Source organism: Pelodiscus sinensis, chromosome 1 (assembly GCF_049634645.1).
Source record: "Pelodiscus sinensis isolate JC-2024 chromosome 1, ASM4963464v1, whole genome shotgun sequence".
In the NCBI taxonomy this organism is placed as follows: domain Eukaryota; kingdom Metazoa; phylum Chordata; order Testudines; family Trionychidae; genus Pelodiscus; species Pelodiscus sinensis.
This window is the reverse complement of record NC_134711.1, coordinates 269,068,948-269,084,158: the sequence shown is the minus strand read 5'-3', so window position 1 is coordinate 269,084,158 and position 15,211 is coordinate 269,068,948. Positions and strand designations below refer to the sequence as shown.

General features: G+C 40.1%; 1 protein-coding gene across 7 annotated transcripts in view; it reads left to right on the top strand.

Annotated features, from left to right (window-relative positions):
- The window catches only part of PIBF1 (progesterone immunomodulatory binding factor 1), a 144,220-nt gene that overhangs the window by 10,857 nt on the left and 118,152 nt on the right, over positions 1-15,211 (top strand). For all 7 annotated transcript variants that reach the window (XR_012900613.1, XM_075918902.1, XM_075918899.1 and 4 more), the window contains 3 exons: positions 3,987-4,106; positions 10,554-10,687; positions 12,397-12,505. Coding sequence is in view for 6 of the 7 variants with exons in the window: in XM_075918902.1 (XP_075775017.1) it covers positions 3,987-4,106; positions 10,554-10,687; positions 12,397-12,505 (363 nt within the window). In the remaining variant the exon portion in view is untranslated. The remainder of the gene's footprint in view (positions 1-3,986; positions 4,107-10,553; positions 10,688-12,396; positions 12,506-15,211) is intronic.

Here is a 15,211-nt window from a genome sequence, read left to right as displayed (position 1 = left end):
AGCTCTCTGCAGTGCTGCTTTGAAACGGTGAGGCGGCATTTCAAAGGGTCAGTGCCACGTGGAATCTGGGGTCAGCTGGGACTCCCCAGCTGACCCCGGGCTCTGCGTGGCATTTCAAAGCGGCAGCACAGCGTGGAGCCTAGGGTCCTTAAGGGCACTTCCCCAGGCTCCTTAAGGGCACTTCCACTTTGAAATGCACAAGAGCCCCAGCTGGGGACTCTTGTACATTTCAAAGCTGGCACGCCCACGTGCAACCCAGAGTCAGCGGGACTTCCCGCAGATCCCAGGCTGCACGTGGAGTTCTCCATTCCTCCTTGGAAATGTACAAGAACCCCACTAGGGGCTCTTGTACGTTTCCAAGGAGGAATGCAGAACTCCATCGACTAGTCGATGGAAATTCCATCGGCTACTTGACTAGTAAATTAATCGGTAGTTAACATCCTTAGTCTAGACTGCAAGGCTATTTCGGGATACTACAGGTATCCCGAAATAGCTACCCCGTGTGCAAGGAATGCATCCGCTATTTTGAAATAATTTTCAAAATAATGGACACGCTATTTCAGCATCCCTGTAAACCTCGTTCCATGAGAAATAAGGCATGTCTCGAAATAGTGCTTTATTTAAAAATTTGGTGCTCTGTATATACACCAAATTTTGAAATAGCCTATTTCAAAATAAAATCATAATAAGATATGCCATTTGCATAGCACAAATTGCTTATCTTATTTCGATTTTAGAGTGCAGTCTAGACATGCTCTGTTAGCTGCAGAAGCCAATATTTTAAGTTTCTCATGTTGACCTAGCTGACGGTCAGTTTTATTTTTTTTAATATTGATCCGTTTTAGTTAAACAATTTTAACAAAAACAACCCTGATTTAAAAAAAAATTAAATGTTTAACAACATTCAAAAAATCATGTGCCTGTTTTGTTAAAATATGTGTTTTCTATTAAAAAAATCCATTATACATAATGTCATTGTTTTAGTTAAATAAAGCAATTTAAATATTTATATATGTTCTCCTTCTAATACAGTATGGCAAGAAAAGCCTCCATATCTTAATTGGAGATAAGTCATTGAGAAGTGAACTCATAAATATCTGCTTCAGTTACATTTGGTAAATGGAAATAACCAGTTATTCATTTTCTGATATAGCTGTAAAACTAATCTGAAAATTTTTCAGAATAAATCAGTTTAAAAATGAAACCAACATCTATCTCTGAGTTGTGAAGAATATGTGCTAAGGTTATAACAACAAACAAGACTGCACTTTTATGTAGAAAACCATGATTAACTGGAGTCTTCCTTGCTGTTGATTTTAAATCATTATTTAAATTATGGTTTAATCAGTTTTATTTAAATTAAATCCACCCTGGTGTTCCTTGCCTTTGTTTGCCAAAAGCTGGGAAAAGATGGCAGGGGATGGATCACTGATGATTGCCTGTTCTATTTATTCCTTTGGAAACACCTGACATTGCCCATTATCAGAATTCAGGATACTGGGCTAACTGGATCATTGCTGATCCAGTATGGCTGTTCTAATATGGTATAATCCTTAGTTGGTTAAATTTTCTATATCAGGCTTAGAACCTTTTAATCAAGTTTATTCTGTCTAGATTTTGAATTAAGTTTTGAATGAAAGGATATCACAAATTTTAATTGTAGTATTTTATAGGTTAAAATTGATAGACATTAGCTCAGGGGTTCTCAAACTGTGGGTTGTGATGGGTTTGCAAGGTGTTTACATGGAGGGTCATGAGCTTTCAACTCCAACCCCCATCAAATTAAATTCTCATAGCTCCCATCTCCCAGTTTTTAAAGTATGTGGGAGGTCACACTGAGAGGCTTGCTGTGAAAAAGGGGTTGCCAAATTAAAAAGTTTGAAAATCACTGCTTTAACCAGTTAAGTTGAATGTTTTGTTTTCATTAGTGTTAACTTTTTTCCACAAGGTGGTGCTACAGTGATATTTTGCTGAAGCACAGAGCATTTAACCAACATTTAAAATGTAATTTGCAATTCTAAAAGAATTCAGGAACTTTAGAATTATGTGCTTTCCTTATTACAGGTCCTACGGGTAAGTCCAATTTATTCATGACACTTCATGGAAGTTTTTAAAATTTTATAAAGGTAATAGATGTTGTGGATTAAGTACAGAAAGGACAGAGGTACCAACAGATCTTATTTCCAGGCGCACATGTCGAAAAATGAGAAAAATCCCTCATACATTCTTTAATTATATTTTCTTCTGAAAAAGCATCTATGGTAAATTACGAGTGTGCTCAAAAATTTGTGTACTCTGAGTTTATATGTTTACTTTAGTGGCTAAAATATAAAAATTGCTATTCTCGTCATCTGTGTGCTTCATGCACAATCAACAAAATTGTTTCCTCACACCTGTGAAATCCCATAGTCTTCAGTGGGTTTGTATAGAACTTGAATTAACTAAGGATAGAACTTGTCATATTACATATTTATTTATGAGCAGGAAAAAATATCATTACTGTGGCATCCTGGCTTGAGTTTCTAGGACTGCAGTTAGATCAACCATCGTTTCACTTGTAAAATGAGCAAATTGAATGTAGAAGGAACTGAAACACAATGAATGTGCAACATCAATACTGTATTAGTTTTTTCAGAGACTACCTGACGTTTAAGAACATCTTGCAGTCTTTCCAATATAGACTAACCTGGACATTCAAAGTTATGTTTTATATTGACTTTCCCCTGCCCTTACCATGCAAAATAAATTTTGGGAAGTGTACAGATGCACCTAAATTGCTGTGCTGGGGACAACTAGAAACTTAGATGTTCTGCCCAGTGGTTAGGGTACTCAGGATGTGGAAGACAGTTGGTTCAAGCTCCTGCCTGATGAGGAGAAGGAATTTGAACAAGTAGAATATACAAACTCCAATGATACATACATGCCTCAGTTGGTATAAAGCATATTCAAGTTATGCATGTTCATATTCAAAAACATATTTCCATTAGGGATGTAAGCGACTAGTCAACCACCAATAAGCTTAGGCTTATCAGGTAGACTAGTTGCTTCCTCCCCCCCTTGCTGCCTCTATATCAAGGCTGTTTCAGAGGCAGCAAGTGGGGGGAGCGAGAGCTGACTTAAAAGCAGAGGGCGGGGAAGGCAAAGGTGTAGTGGGGGTCCTGGCAAGAGCCAGGACTGAGTAGTGCCAGGTCACACTGGTTCCCAGATGCTGCACCTCTGTTTTTTAAATGTAGTAAGAGTGTTGTGGCTCTTACTACATTTAAAAAGCAGAGCCACAGTGAACCCCCTTGTCAACTAATTGAGTTCCATCATCTACTATGTTTAACTTACTAACTGTTATTTAACATCCCTAATGTTCGTAAAAATAGGGGGTGTAGTGTCCCACTCCTAGCTACTGGTCTCCCACTTCTTCCTTTCTCACTTGCCACAGAAGGAAAGGGAGGATAATTCATGCCCCTTCTGTGCATGTGTAACTTAGTGCTTTTAAGACTTATTAGTGATTGCATGTGACTGACAGGGATTATGATTTTGATCCTCATTGGCTTCACCTCGCATAAGGCATAAAAACATTTCTATTCAGAAGTTGTGGGGAGGGGGGAGAGATAATGTTGATTTTACATATGGAGAGAGAATTTTAGAGGTACAAAGGGAATATCTGATAATCATGAGCCACACAAACTGTTTTATATTGTTTAATAGTTGAACAAAATGGAGTACGAGATGCTACTGAGAGAAGTACTAAAGAAGGTACTTTAATCTGTAGCATCTAATTAGTGTGAAATGAATTAAAAACAAGGAACAAAAATTTGAGCCTGAAAGATTTTTGAATACAGAGTAGTACATGGAAAAATTGTGTAATAAATAAAGTATATGTTATGAGATTTTAAAGTTAATGGCTAGAATTTATTTGCTGCTTTTTCTAATTTCAAAGCGGTTTAGTATCTGTGTTTTTGAGGCATGACCGGGTTGTTTGCTTTCTCATCTAGATTCGATTTTATGAAGTAGTCCATCCCTTAAGAAAAGAAGTAAATGAACTACAGATAAAAAAAGACAGCCTATCAGAAGATCTAAGTTATTACAAGTCCCAGTTGAAATGTGTCATGGAGGTTTGTATACCTTAGTATCCCAGCTGTGAAATGAGTAGTTAAATACCTCTGTTCTGTTCAGTGGGTACATTTCTATTCTAAATTACTTTACAGATCTGGTAGCAGGCTAGAAATTTTATAGGGAGCATTCATTATTTTTTTTAATTCCCGTAAAGCAATTGTTTTCTTACAATATTAATTTGCTTAATGTTTGTACTAATAAAATTCTGTATGACTCTTCATGGAGTGCACATTTAATAAATGTCTTTAAATGACAACAAAAACCTAATAGAAAACTGACAGATTCTGTTTGGAAACAGCTTTGCTATGCTGTCACATTTACTTGTTTTTATTGAATTTTTTAGTTTCCTTGTTTTTATTCTTTCCCTATTTTTATTTATTACTGAAGTCTTATACATGGGATTGTAGTGCTTTGATGATCATTTACTTTTTCTATTTGTTCCTCATCTGAAATAATATTTATATAATCAAACTAGACCCCCTTGCAATTAATTGTGATACCACAAATAAGACTGTGAATACATTGAAGGAATACATTAAAGTACTATACATCCTGTTGTCCTTATAGTAAAGAAGGGGAAAAGCCACACAAAAAAACAAATATTTTTTTTCCAAATTATATTAAAACATTGACTCCACTCAGTATTATAACTTTCTTTTTAAAGACTACATCTAAGATTTTACACTGTTCTGCACAGTACTGGAATTAAGATAATTACGTCATTGTATTTAAAGTTGTGACAACACGTTTTCTTTTCCAACTCCTTGATAATAGTGGCTTAGGCTGACTCATTTTACTTTTTTCCCTTGAAACTTTTTTGTGAGCTGGCTCATCCTGTATCTGTGTGATGTTATAACAGTGACTTACTTTATTTTATAAATGGACATTAAACATTTTTTTTGTGCTTGGCTAACTTGTAATTAGTGATTTAACATTTCAGAGATAAAGAACCAGTGTTTTTTCTATCTTGTTTAGAGTACAGGTTGGACCTCACTGGTCTGCACCCTCGGGACCTGACTGGTCCCAAATGAGGGGATTTGTTGGACCAAGGGAAGTCCTTCTTTTCATGGCCTGTACAGGAAGGATGGGCTCCACCTAAACCAAAATGGAACCAGATTATTGGCATTTAACATTATAAAGGTTGTTGAGCAGATTTTAAACTGAGGGCTGGGGGAAAGCTGATGGGTGCAGAGGAGCACATGGATAGAATAGAGACATCTCTTAGGGGAGTGTCTATTAATAGAGATTCTCTATGTTCTAGTAAGGAGGAGAGGATGGAAAATGATAAAATATGGGTAAGATCAGATGAGAAACAATCCAGTGAAAAAGAGTCTTACACATCAGGAAATGGCAGACAATTAAATAGTAACAAATTTTAAAGTGCTTATACACAAATGCTAGAAGTCTTAATAATAAGATGGGTGAACTAGAGTGCCTTGTATTAAAGGAGGATATAAATATAATAGGCGTCACAGAAACTTCGTGGAATTAGGACAATCAATGGGACACAATCATACCAGGATACAAAATATATCGGAAGGACAGACTAGGTCGTACTGGTGGGGAAGTGGCACTATATGTGAAAGAAAATGTAGAGTTAAATGAAGTAAAAATCTTAAATAAGTTTCCATAGAATAATGTTCCATGCTCTAATAATAAGAATATAGCTGTTGGGATATATTATTAACCACCTGACCAGGATAGCGATTGTGACTATGAAATGCTAAGGGAGATTAGAGAGGCTATCAAAGTAAAAAACTCAATAATAGTGGGGGATTTCAACTATCCCTATTTTTATTGACTGTATACGTCATTTCAGGATGGGATACAGAGATAAAATTTCTCAATACCTTAAATGACTGCTTCTTGGAGCAGCTGATTCTGGAACCCAGAAGGGGAGAGGCTATTCTTGATTTAGTCCTAAGTGGAGCACAGGGTCTGGTCTAAGAGGTAAATATAACTGTACTGCTTGGAAAAGTAACCCTAATAAAATAACATTTAACATCCCTGTGGTGGAAAAAACACCTCAGCAGCCCAACACTGTGGCAGGAAGCTCCGCTGGGGCCAAAACTCCCTGCCATGCCGCCCATCTCTTCCCCCCACCCCTCCACAAACTGGACTCCTAACTGAGTTGCCAGTGCCCCCTACGGTATTTCTGCCCTGCCGCCAGACTTCTCTGTTCCTGGGCTCTGTGGTCCGGCACTGGACTAGGAGTCCCAGTTAAGGGAGGTACAATCTGTAATTTCAAAAACAAATTTATTCAAAATAGCACAGCATTTCTCTATCCTCTCCTTATTTGCCCTTCACTCCCCTTGAAAATATGAAACTGCCTGCTTTTCTACCTGAGTACATAGCAATGAATGTTCCTTAATATATTCACATTAAAATAATTATGAATGTAGTTACTTTAAATGTAAGTGTTTAAAACACTCCTGAGACAAGAAGAGACTAAAGCTTTTATACTGAAGTACAATTAAGGACCTTATCTTGTGAATACTGAGCACCTTTATCTCACTCTTGTTTGAGTTAATTTTATTTGATCAGTGAATGTTTAACTTTCATGATCATTTAGTAATGCTTCCATAGTTTAACTTTCTCTAGCTTTTAGATGCCTTACCTATGCAAATGAAAAAGTGTCTTAATGCTCTGCTGGCTGCAAAATATTTCTCTCCTAGTTTAACTAGGCACATTATAAATTCGTAATTGAAGTTTTATTTAAATTATGGAGGAAATTTAGCAGTTTAAATTTATACATTTAACCTTAGTTTTGATCTGTATGAATCACTGTTTCAGTCCAAGGTGTAATTTGAACAGGCACTACTTATGGCGGCAAATTCAACTTTGAATTAAATGTTGCCCTAAATGGATAAGAATGATGAAGTTAAAAGGTCTGCTTTATATTGCATCTTCGTTACTTTTTTTTTTTCATTTTTATATCTTTACACTTATTTTATGTGCATTAAATATCGGATAAGTAATTGTAATTTGTATCTGTTTTCTGACCACCTTGAGGGCATGTCTAGACTACCTGTGGCTTTCGAAAGAAGATATGCAGATTTGGCTCGAATTTGCATATCTTCTGTGGGGGTTTTTTTTCCCGGAAGAGGCTTTTTCTACATGGAGCTAGATATCAGAAACCCCCTGTCTTTCGAAAGCTCCCTGTAAACCTCCTTTTAGGAGGAATAAAAGGGCTTTCAAAAGAGGGGTTTTTCGATATTTGGCCCTGCCAAATATCAGAAAAGCCTCTTCTGCGGGGGAAAAAATGGAAGAAGATATGCAAATTTGAGCCAAATTTACATATCTTATTTTGGAAGCTGTGCGTAGTCTAGACGTGCCCTAAATCTGGGTTGAATATACACCACCCATGAATTTGGAATTTGCACCTCTTCTTGGATCTGAATTAAGAGCGATGATTTTATGATGGAGATTAATGTAATCTGGATAATAGGTGGTGATGACCAAACATAATTTGTTTTGTGCTGGAATCATAATTTGAAAGCTCTTCCCCAATATGTTAATCCATTCTGCTATTTAGGAATAAATTATCCCTTTTTTTAAATACAGTTAAAATTCTGAAAGGTAATTCAGCTTCCGATAAATACTACTAAAAATGGGATATGTCACAATAACTAAAATGATATTAAAACAGATGTAATCTGTAATTTTTATCTTTTATGAACTTGTTTCCCCCCCTCACCACATGGTGACACCATTTATCCAACTATTTGCTGGCTATCCCAGGGTTTTAAAATCTATTGTTTTTCCTTCTTAGATAATAATTGGAAAGCAAGTACCCTATATATATTGAATCAGGAATGTTGTTTTTTACTGCCTGTACCCACATCACCATATTAAAATTGTACGGCAGCTGGCTTGTGAGATTGGATCTTTTGTCCTGATAGTATTTAACCTAACAGTAGAATGTCACAAGAAAAAGGATTTCCCCATGACCAACACTGATATGGATAGCAATAAATATGGAATGTTCTTAAGTTTGGTAGCTGTCTGAGTCAGGTTAGATAACCTGTAGCATGTATTTATTCTGTATGTATGCTTTCCTTTGAATGAAGCAAGTTCCACAAAAACGTGTTATGAATTGAGATATAATGCAGTAGGTGGCTTAATGAAGGAAGGCCTGATGAACAGTATTTGATTCCTGGAAACGTTTAGGGTGGGGGTAGGGGACCTTAGGCCAGGTCGTTGGATGTGGCTGCCAGCTTGCCTGGATCCAGCCCCCAAGGCTCAGGGCCCCCTTCTCATCCCTTCCCCCTTCCCCCCCAGCATTGGGGAGACTGTGTGCGCTCAAGCCCCCGATGAGGTAGCAGGGCTGCTGGAACACCAGCACAGTCTACTTGGCTAGGCTTGCCTAGGCGCTGGTGTAGGAGGTTCATATAGGGACTATCTGTCTTTTTCTCAGTAGGGGCCACGTCAGTGAGGATTGCTGTTTTATTTGGGGGGGGCACCCTAAAAAGGTCCACGCCCCTGATTTAGTGTCTATTTATATTGAGCTTCCTCAGCCACCTAGGCTATATCTACACTACCACCCTAGTTCGAACTAGGGTGGTTAATGTAGGCAACCGAAGTTGCAAATGAAGCCCGGGATTTGAATTTCCCGGGCTTCATTTGCATCTTGCTGGGTGCCGCCATTTTTAAATCCCCGCGAGTTCGGACTCCGTGCCCGCGGCTATACGCGGCACGGAGTAGGTAGTTTGGATTAGGCTTCCTATTCCGAACTACCGGTACACCTCGTTCCACAAGGAGTAACGGTAATTCAGACTAGGAAGCCTAATCTGAACTACCTACTCCGTGCCTCATGTAGCCGCGGGCACAGAGTCCGAACTCGCGGGGATTTAAAAATGGCGGCGCCCGGCAAGATGCAAATGAAGCCCGGGAAATTCAAATCCCGGGCTTCATTTGCAACTTCGGTTGCCTACATTAACCACCCTAATTCGAACTAGGGTGGTAGTGTAGACATACCCTAGCTAGGGATCAGCCTGTTGCCATAGATAGTGTTTTATAAGGCTAAGAAAAAAACAAGATCAGGAAAAATGCAAGATGAATATTGACAAAAAGATTAAGGTAAATAAAGGCTCTTACAACTTCATGAAAAGTATTTCTACTTTAGCCAGACCAAGTTTTTGGAGTGAAATTTAATGGCCTATGATACACTAGGTTAGTGGTTCCCAATCTTTTTCATACAGCGGACTGGCAAACCCATTCACAAACTTTTGGTGGCTCGGTAACAAATAATGCAAATAATGAATAAGCAAATAAAATGTTACCAGTGCGCCAAAAGCTCTGGCCCCCAGAGCTGCCATGAACAGCCAGCTTTAGCTTTACCAGACCCCCACCCTTAGAGCCCCTCACCACTAGACCCTCCACTGCCAGCCTCCTGTTTCCAGAGCACCACTGCACCCAACCCCCCCATGTCGCCCTCAGTACCAACCCCCAGTTCCCAATATTAGCCTCATCCTTATAGCCCCCCAGTGCCAAACCTGCTCCCGTAACTTCCAATACTAGCACAACTACCAGTGCCAGCTCCTTACCTGAACACCCCAGTGTCAGCTCCTTGCCTCCCACTTGGCCCCACCCCTGAGAAGCGGGCCTCAAATTTGGGCCTCAAATTTGGGCGGGCCTCAAATTCTTGGTGCACATCACACGGGCACGCACATTAAAGGGAACACTGCTATACTCCCCAGTGGAGCCCAGCTGAGGGCGTGGCCTGGCAATATGCCATGGCCCAGCAGGCAGGGGTTTGCGGCCTGGTACCAGTCTGTAGCCCAGCGGTTGGCAACCGCTGCACTAAGTGGTCTACTGGACACTGTGACTTTAAATGCTATGAATCTATGAAACCTGACGGAAGAAAATGAATGAGAAAGTAGGCATATTAATCAGTTAATTACAAGAAGAGTAGGAAAAAGTAGGCTGAAATATATAAGCTTAATATTTCTTGACAATGAGAGATCTGTTAGATTGTGAAATAATCTGCCAAGAGAAGAGGTGGAAGCCTTGTCATACAGGCTATGTCTAGACTACAGGGTTTTTTAAAAAAAAGTAACCTTTTTTTGAAAAAAAGTCACCTGCATCTAGACTGCTGCCGCCTTCTTTCGAAATTAAATCAAAAGTATGCGGTGGTTTTTTTGATCATGGTAAACCTCATTTTACGAGGAAGAATGTGTTTTGTTTTTTTTTTTTGGGGGGGGGGAGAGCTTTTTCGAATTTCCTGGGTGCTCTTTCGAAAAAGCGGCTCTCTTTGGTAAAAGTGGTTGCTGTCTAGACGATCTCTTTCGAAAGAGGCTTGTAGTCTAGACGTACCCTCAGACACACAAAGGCGGACTACACATGGTGCAACAAAAGTCTTTTGGTTTTACTCACACATTACATTATGAATTCCAAGTAAATTTCAATGGAGCTTCAATCATCTTAAAATTAGTTTTTACTTATAGAGCTATGAAGATGAGAGAAGAAGTCGGTCAGAGGTAGAAGTCAGATGTCAACGTTTGACGCTGGAACTAGCAGATACCAAACAGATGATTCAGCAAGGTGACTACAGGCAGGAGAACTATGATAAAGTAAAATGGTTAGTATATTTTCAGCGTACATATGCTCAATGATGCTAATAGAAAATTATGTCAATATTGTTGTTAATCAAGGTGATGGCTCTTAATGTGACCTCTATTTTGTTTTTTGACTCATGCCTGCTCACAAACATATTGTGGGTAAATTATTTTTCTACTTGATAAGTAAATTTTTCAATTTATGGCTATATCTAATTCTGCAAGAAACAGTATGAACAATATTTTCTAAGCTAGTTGCCTGAAGGTAGATGCCTAAAGTTGAAGTGGCCTGATTTTTCAAGAGGGCTAAGCAGCCCGAGTTTCCAGTGAAGAAAAGAGCTGCAAGTGCTCAATATCTTGGAAAATTAGGCCTTTTAAATAGAAACAGAAATGGTCTGTTTAGGACCTGGGGTTGCCTTGGGCCTCCTATGGAAATCAATCTGCTTCTGCTCAGGTACCTACATATGATTTTTTGTTTGTTTGTTTCTTTTAGGAACCTAAGTATAGGTATCCAAGTTAAAAAAAAATTGACCCATAAGTCTTTCCTGTTCATCAACGGATGTGATAGATTTCTTTTAATCCATATAGTTATTTTTAAATAGCAGATTGGTCTTGTTTTATGTGCATTTGAGCTAAACGTGAATATTTTATTAGTTTAATAAAATTCAGCTTTGTCCTTAATTACTTCAGAGTTAAGTAATAAAGGACTTTGTACTCTCCTTCATGCTGCTAGAGCAGTGGTTCTCAAACTTTTTGGCCCACAGTCCACCATGCTCAACACAGACCTTTCCAGGACCACCAGCCATCCATCTATGATAACAAAATGGGTGCTGGAATGGGTTGAATGGTGGGTTGGGTGGGGAGGAGGGAGCGAACAGAACAGTGTGGGAGTGCAAAATCTGGGCATGAGGCGGATGGGGGGCACTTATCTGGCTCTGAGCTCCCATGCCGCTCCCAGGCACCACCCTCTGTTACTCCATTGGCCGTGATTCTGGTCCCACAGAGCAAAGCAAAACGGTAGGTCTGAGGACCCACAGGTTTGGAAATAGTTTCCTTGTGGGTTCTGGTCTTAGTACAGACTTAAAAGGTTCATTGTGAAAGCATCCTTAGAGTTATTTCAGGAAGTTATTTTTCCCCACTATTTCTAAAATATAAGTACTGGTGTTTGTTCATTTTATGTGGTGAGTGTCTATCCTGTAAATTACAGTTGCATAATAAGGAAAAAAATGTGTATTTTCCCCTAGCTCACCAATGAGCTTCATAGTGTATCCAGAAAGTTAACAAATGTGGCATCTGGCAGATTGGTAGGGCCTTAAGTTCTAAAACTGTGGATTCCATACAGAAAAAAACAACTTGCAATCAACCCATCTTGCCTTGTTTACTTTGAGTAAGCTCCAGCTCAGGCAGCTCTGCTGATCTTAAACGTGGACAATGTAATTGAGAGAGTTGATCTCTCAGACAGGTCTTGAATCCTTTATGGCTTAGAAATTAAAACCAACTATTTGAATTCTACCTGAAAATTCATTGGAAACCAATATGTCATGGATCGCTGATCTAATGTACTGATCTAAGAATGGAAGGACTTGCACCAATAGTGACTACACCGAATAAAAAGAAAGACACCAATGTTTGAACATAGAGAATGAATGAAATTAAATAGATACATGAGGTTTGAGAATTTATTTTCATTTCACTGAATACATCTTATAATACTCTGGTTTTATTTTAATAGTGAACGAGATACATTTGAACATGAATTGTTGGAGCTCAGAAGAAAATATGAAATATTAGAAGTTTCGCAGAAGGCACTAGCCAAAGAAAGAAATGACTTATCAAAAGAGGTAAACTTGCAGTTCTTTTAGTGATTGTCTGCATTAATTCTATTCCTGGTGCGTGAAGTAGGTTTATTTTTAAAAGCAGTGTCCATTGGGACTGTTCTTGCATACTTAAGTATTTTTATGCTCTCCCACCTGAGGACATAAAGAATGGAGTGGGCCCAAACACTGGTCAATTCTTGCCTGTTGCCAGCGACAGTGAGAGAGAACCTCAATGCAATGCCCATTTAATCAGTGAAATTTTTCTTGGCTTTATATATATTATTTAGTATAATAGTTGTTTGAGGAGTGTCCCTGTGGGTGCTGCACCTTAGGGTGCTGCTGTGCACCTATTTGGAGATTTTGGTAGCAGTGTCCTCCGGTAGGCTGTGCATGTGGAGCAGATGGCACACATGTTGCTGCTACTATGCTTGCACAGCCAACTGTTCCTTCTCTGCCACCTGTGGTGTCGATCGGCACCTCAGTTGTTCTCCAGCATTTTGTCAAAATTTCAAATTTGTTCTTGTTAATACTGTTAGTATAGTGTAGTAATAGTGTTCATAGTTAGTTAGTAGGTTTTTTTAGTTACTGCTAATTGTTTTTTTTAAAATATTTATTGCTGTTTAGGCCATTTCCCTTACAAATTTTTTTTCCTTCCTGGGGTGCCCGGTTCCCCAGGATTCAAATGCTGCCTGTCCTGCAGGCTTTCAATTCCTGTCTCTGACGGGCACTTGCAGTGTTTCTGGTGCCTGGGGCAGGCACAAACCACCCCCCAGTGCCAACACTGCAAGCAGCTAACGGCCCGCACGTGCAAGGCAAGGGAGCTCCAGCTTAAAATCCTCTCCCTTGAAAACATGGTGAGGCCAGCTTCAGATCCGGAGGACTCTACCCTGCCTTGGTAGCCCGTCCCCCAGCCATGTCTGCATAGGCAGCTCTGGTGGGCACCAGCACCAGAGATTCTTCCTCAGAGCAACCCAGGAAGAAATCTCACTCCTCAAGTAAAAGTGGTTCCCTTTAGAAAAAACAGCGGCAAGCACCCAAAATACCCCCGCACCAATCTTGACCAGGGCACCGGACAGGGAGGTACTGGGACCGTCAGGCATCAGCAGCTCCTGAGAGTCCAAGGGCCTCAGGAAGATGGGCACCAAGGCTCCAGAGAAGCCTAAGTCTAAATCGGCACCATTGGCACCCATCTGAACCCGTCTTGGTGGTGATTAAGGCAAAGGCCAAATCAGCCTCCACTGAGGTCTCCTTAGTGAGTCTCCCAAAAACTCAACATAAACTAACCAACATGCCTCCTTCTCTGCCAAGTTGGCCCTACCAGTGGACCCAGAGCTTATGGACCATGCCAATATTATCTGGCAGATGCCAGCAACAGTTCCGGTGTGTAAAAGATCTGACCGTAAATACTGTGTCACACCATAGGGTGCCGATTTCCTGTTTTCCTATCCATCCACTAATTCTTTAGTTGTAGATGAAGTTAACCAGAGGGGGAAACAGAGTGCAGCCAGAAACACACCCTACGACAAGGAATAGAAGCATCTCGACTTCATGGACAGGAAAGCGTACTCCTCCAAATCTTTACAGCTCCACATATCTAGTTACACCGCAAAATTCACAAAATAAACACTTCATATTTTCGATCAACTATCACACTTTATTGACAGTTTTCCTGATAACAAAAAGGAACAGTTCAGAACTAGTATAAACAAGGGCACCCTGATTTCTTGCACAGCATTGCATGCTGTGTTAGATGCCTCCAACACCACATCCTGGTCCATTGTGATGGCTGTCGTGATGAGGAGGTCATCATGTCTTCACCTCTCCTGTTTTCCCTGTGAGGTACAGGCCATAGTCAAAGACCATCCTTTCCGGGCTCCAAACTGTTCGCAGACACCACCGACATGTTGCTACACTCCCTCAAGGACCCACAGGTCACATTAAAGAATTTTGGTATTCATGTTCCTGCATTAAAACGCAAACAGAGAAGATATTTTACACGGCGTCACAAGCCTTCGCCTTTTACTCAAGCTCAGAGGCATTTCGATAATAAGAGGAGGCAATGGCAAACCTCTAACCAGCCCTCTACCTCCCAGCCCTCAACTTCAAGACAAATGTTTTGAAGGTCACGTCGAGAGTCTGATAACGCCTCTTCGCTTAAGGCAACCTCAGGCCCACCAATTATTTTGTCAGCATCTATTACCCTTCTACCATCATTGGTCTTCCATCATGACAGACAAGTCGGTATCTGACATTCGGAAGGGTGGATACTGTATCCCCTTCTCTTCTGCCCCCTTCTCCCACTAACCTTCCCCATCTCTCTTCAGGAACCCATTTCACCAGACTATTCTATTCCAAGAAATCAACCATTTGCTCCACCTGGATGCTGTAGAACCCACACCTCATTGCTACGGGGTAAAAGCTTTTATTCCCATTACTTCCTCACAACAAGGAAGTCAAAGGGATGGAGACAAATTCTCTATCTCAGGAGGCTCAACTGCCATATGTGACCCTAGCAGTTCAAGATGGTCACCCTATCTGCTATAATCCCTGCTTTAAACAGAGGGGACTCAACCTCCAGGACATCTGTTTTTATTTCTTCTGTGGCAGAGAAGGGGCAGTTGGCTGTGTATGCTTAGTTGCTGCTCTGCGCGTGCCCTCTGCTCTGCATGTGCAGTCTACTGGAGGACACTGTTACTAAAAATCTCTGACTAGGTGCACAGCGGTTCCCAA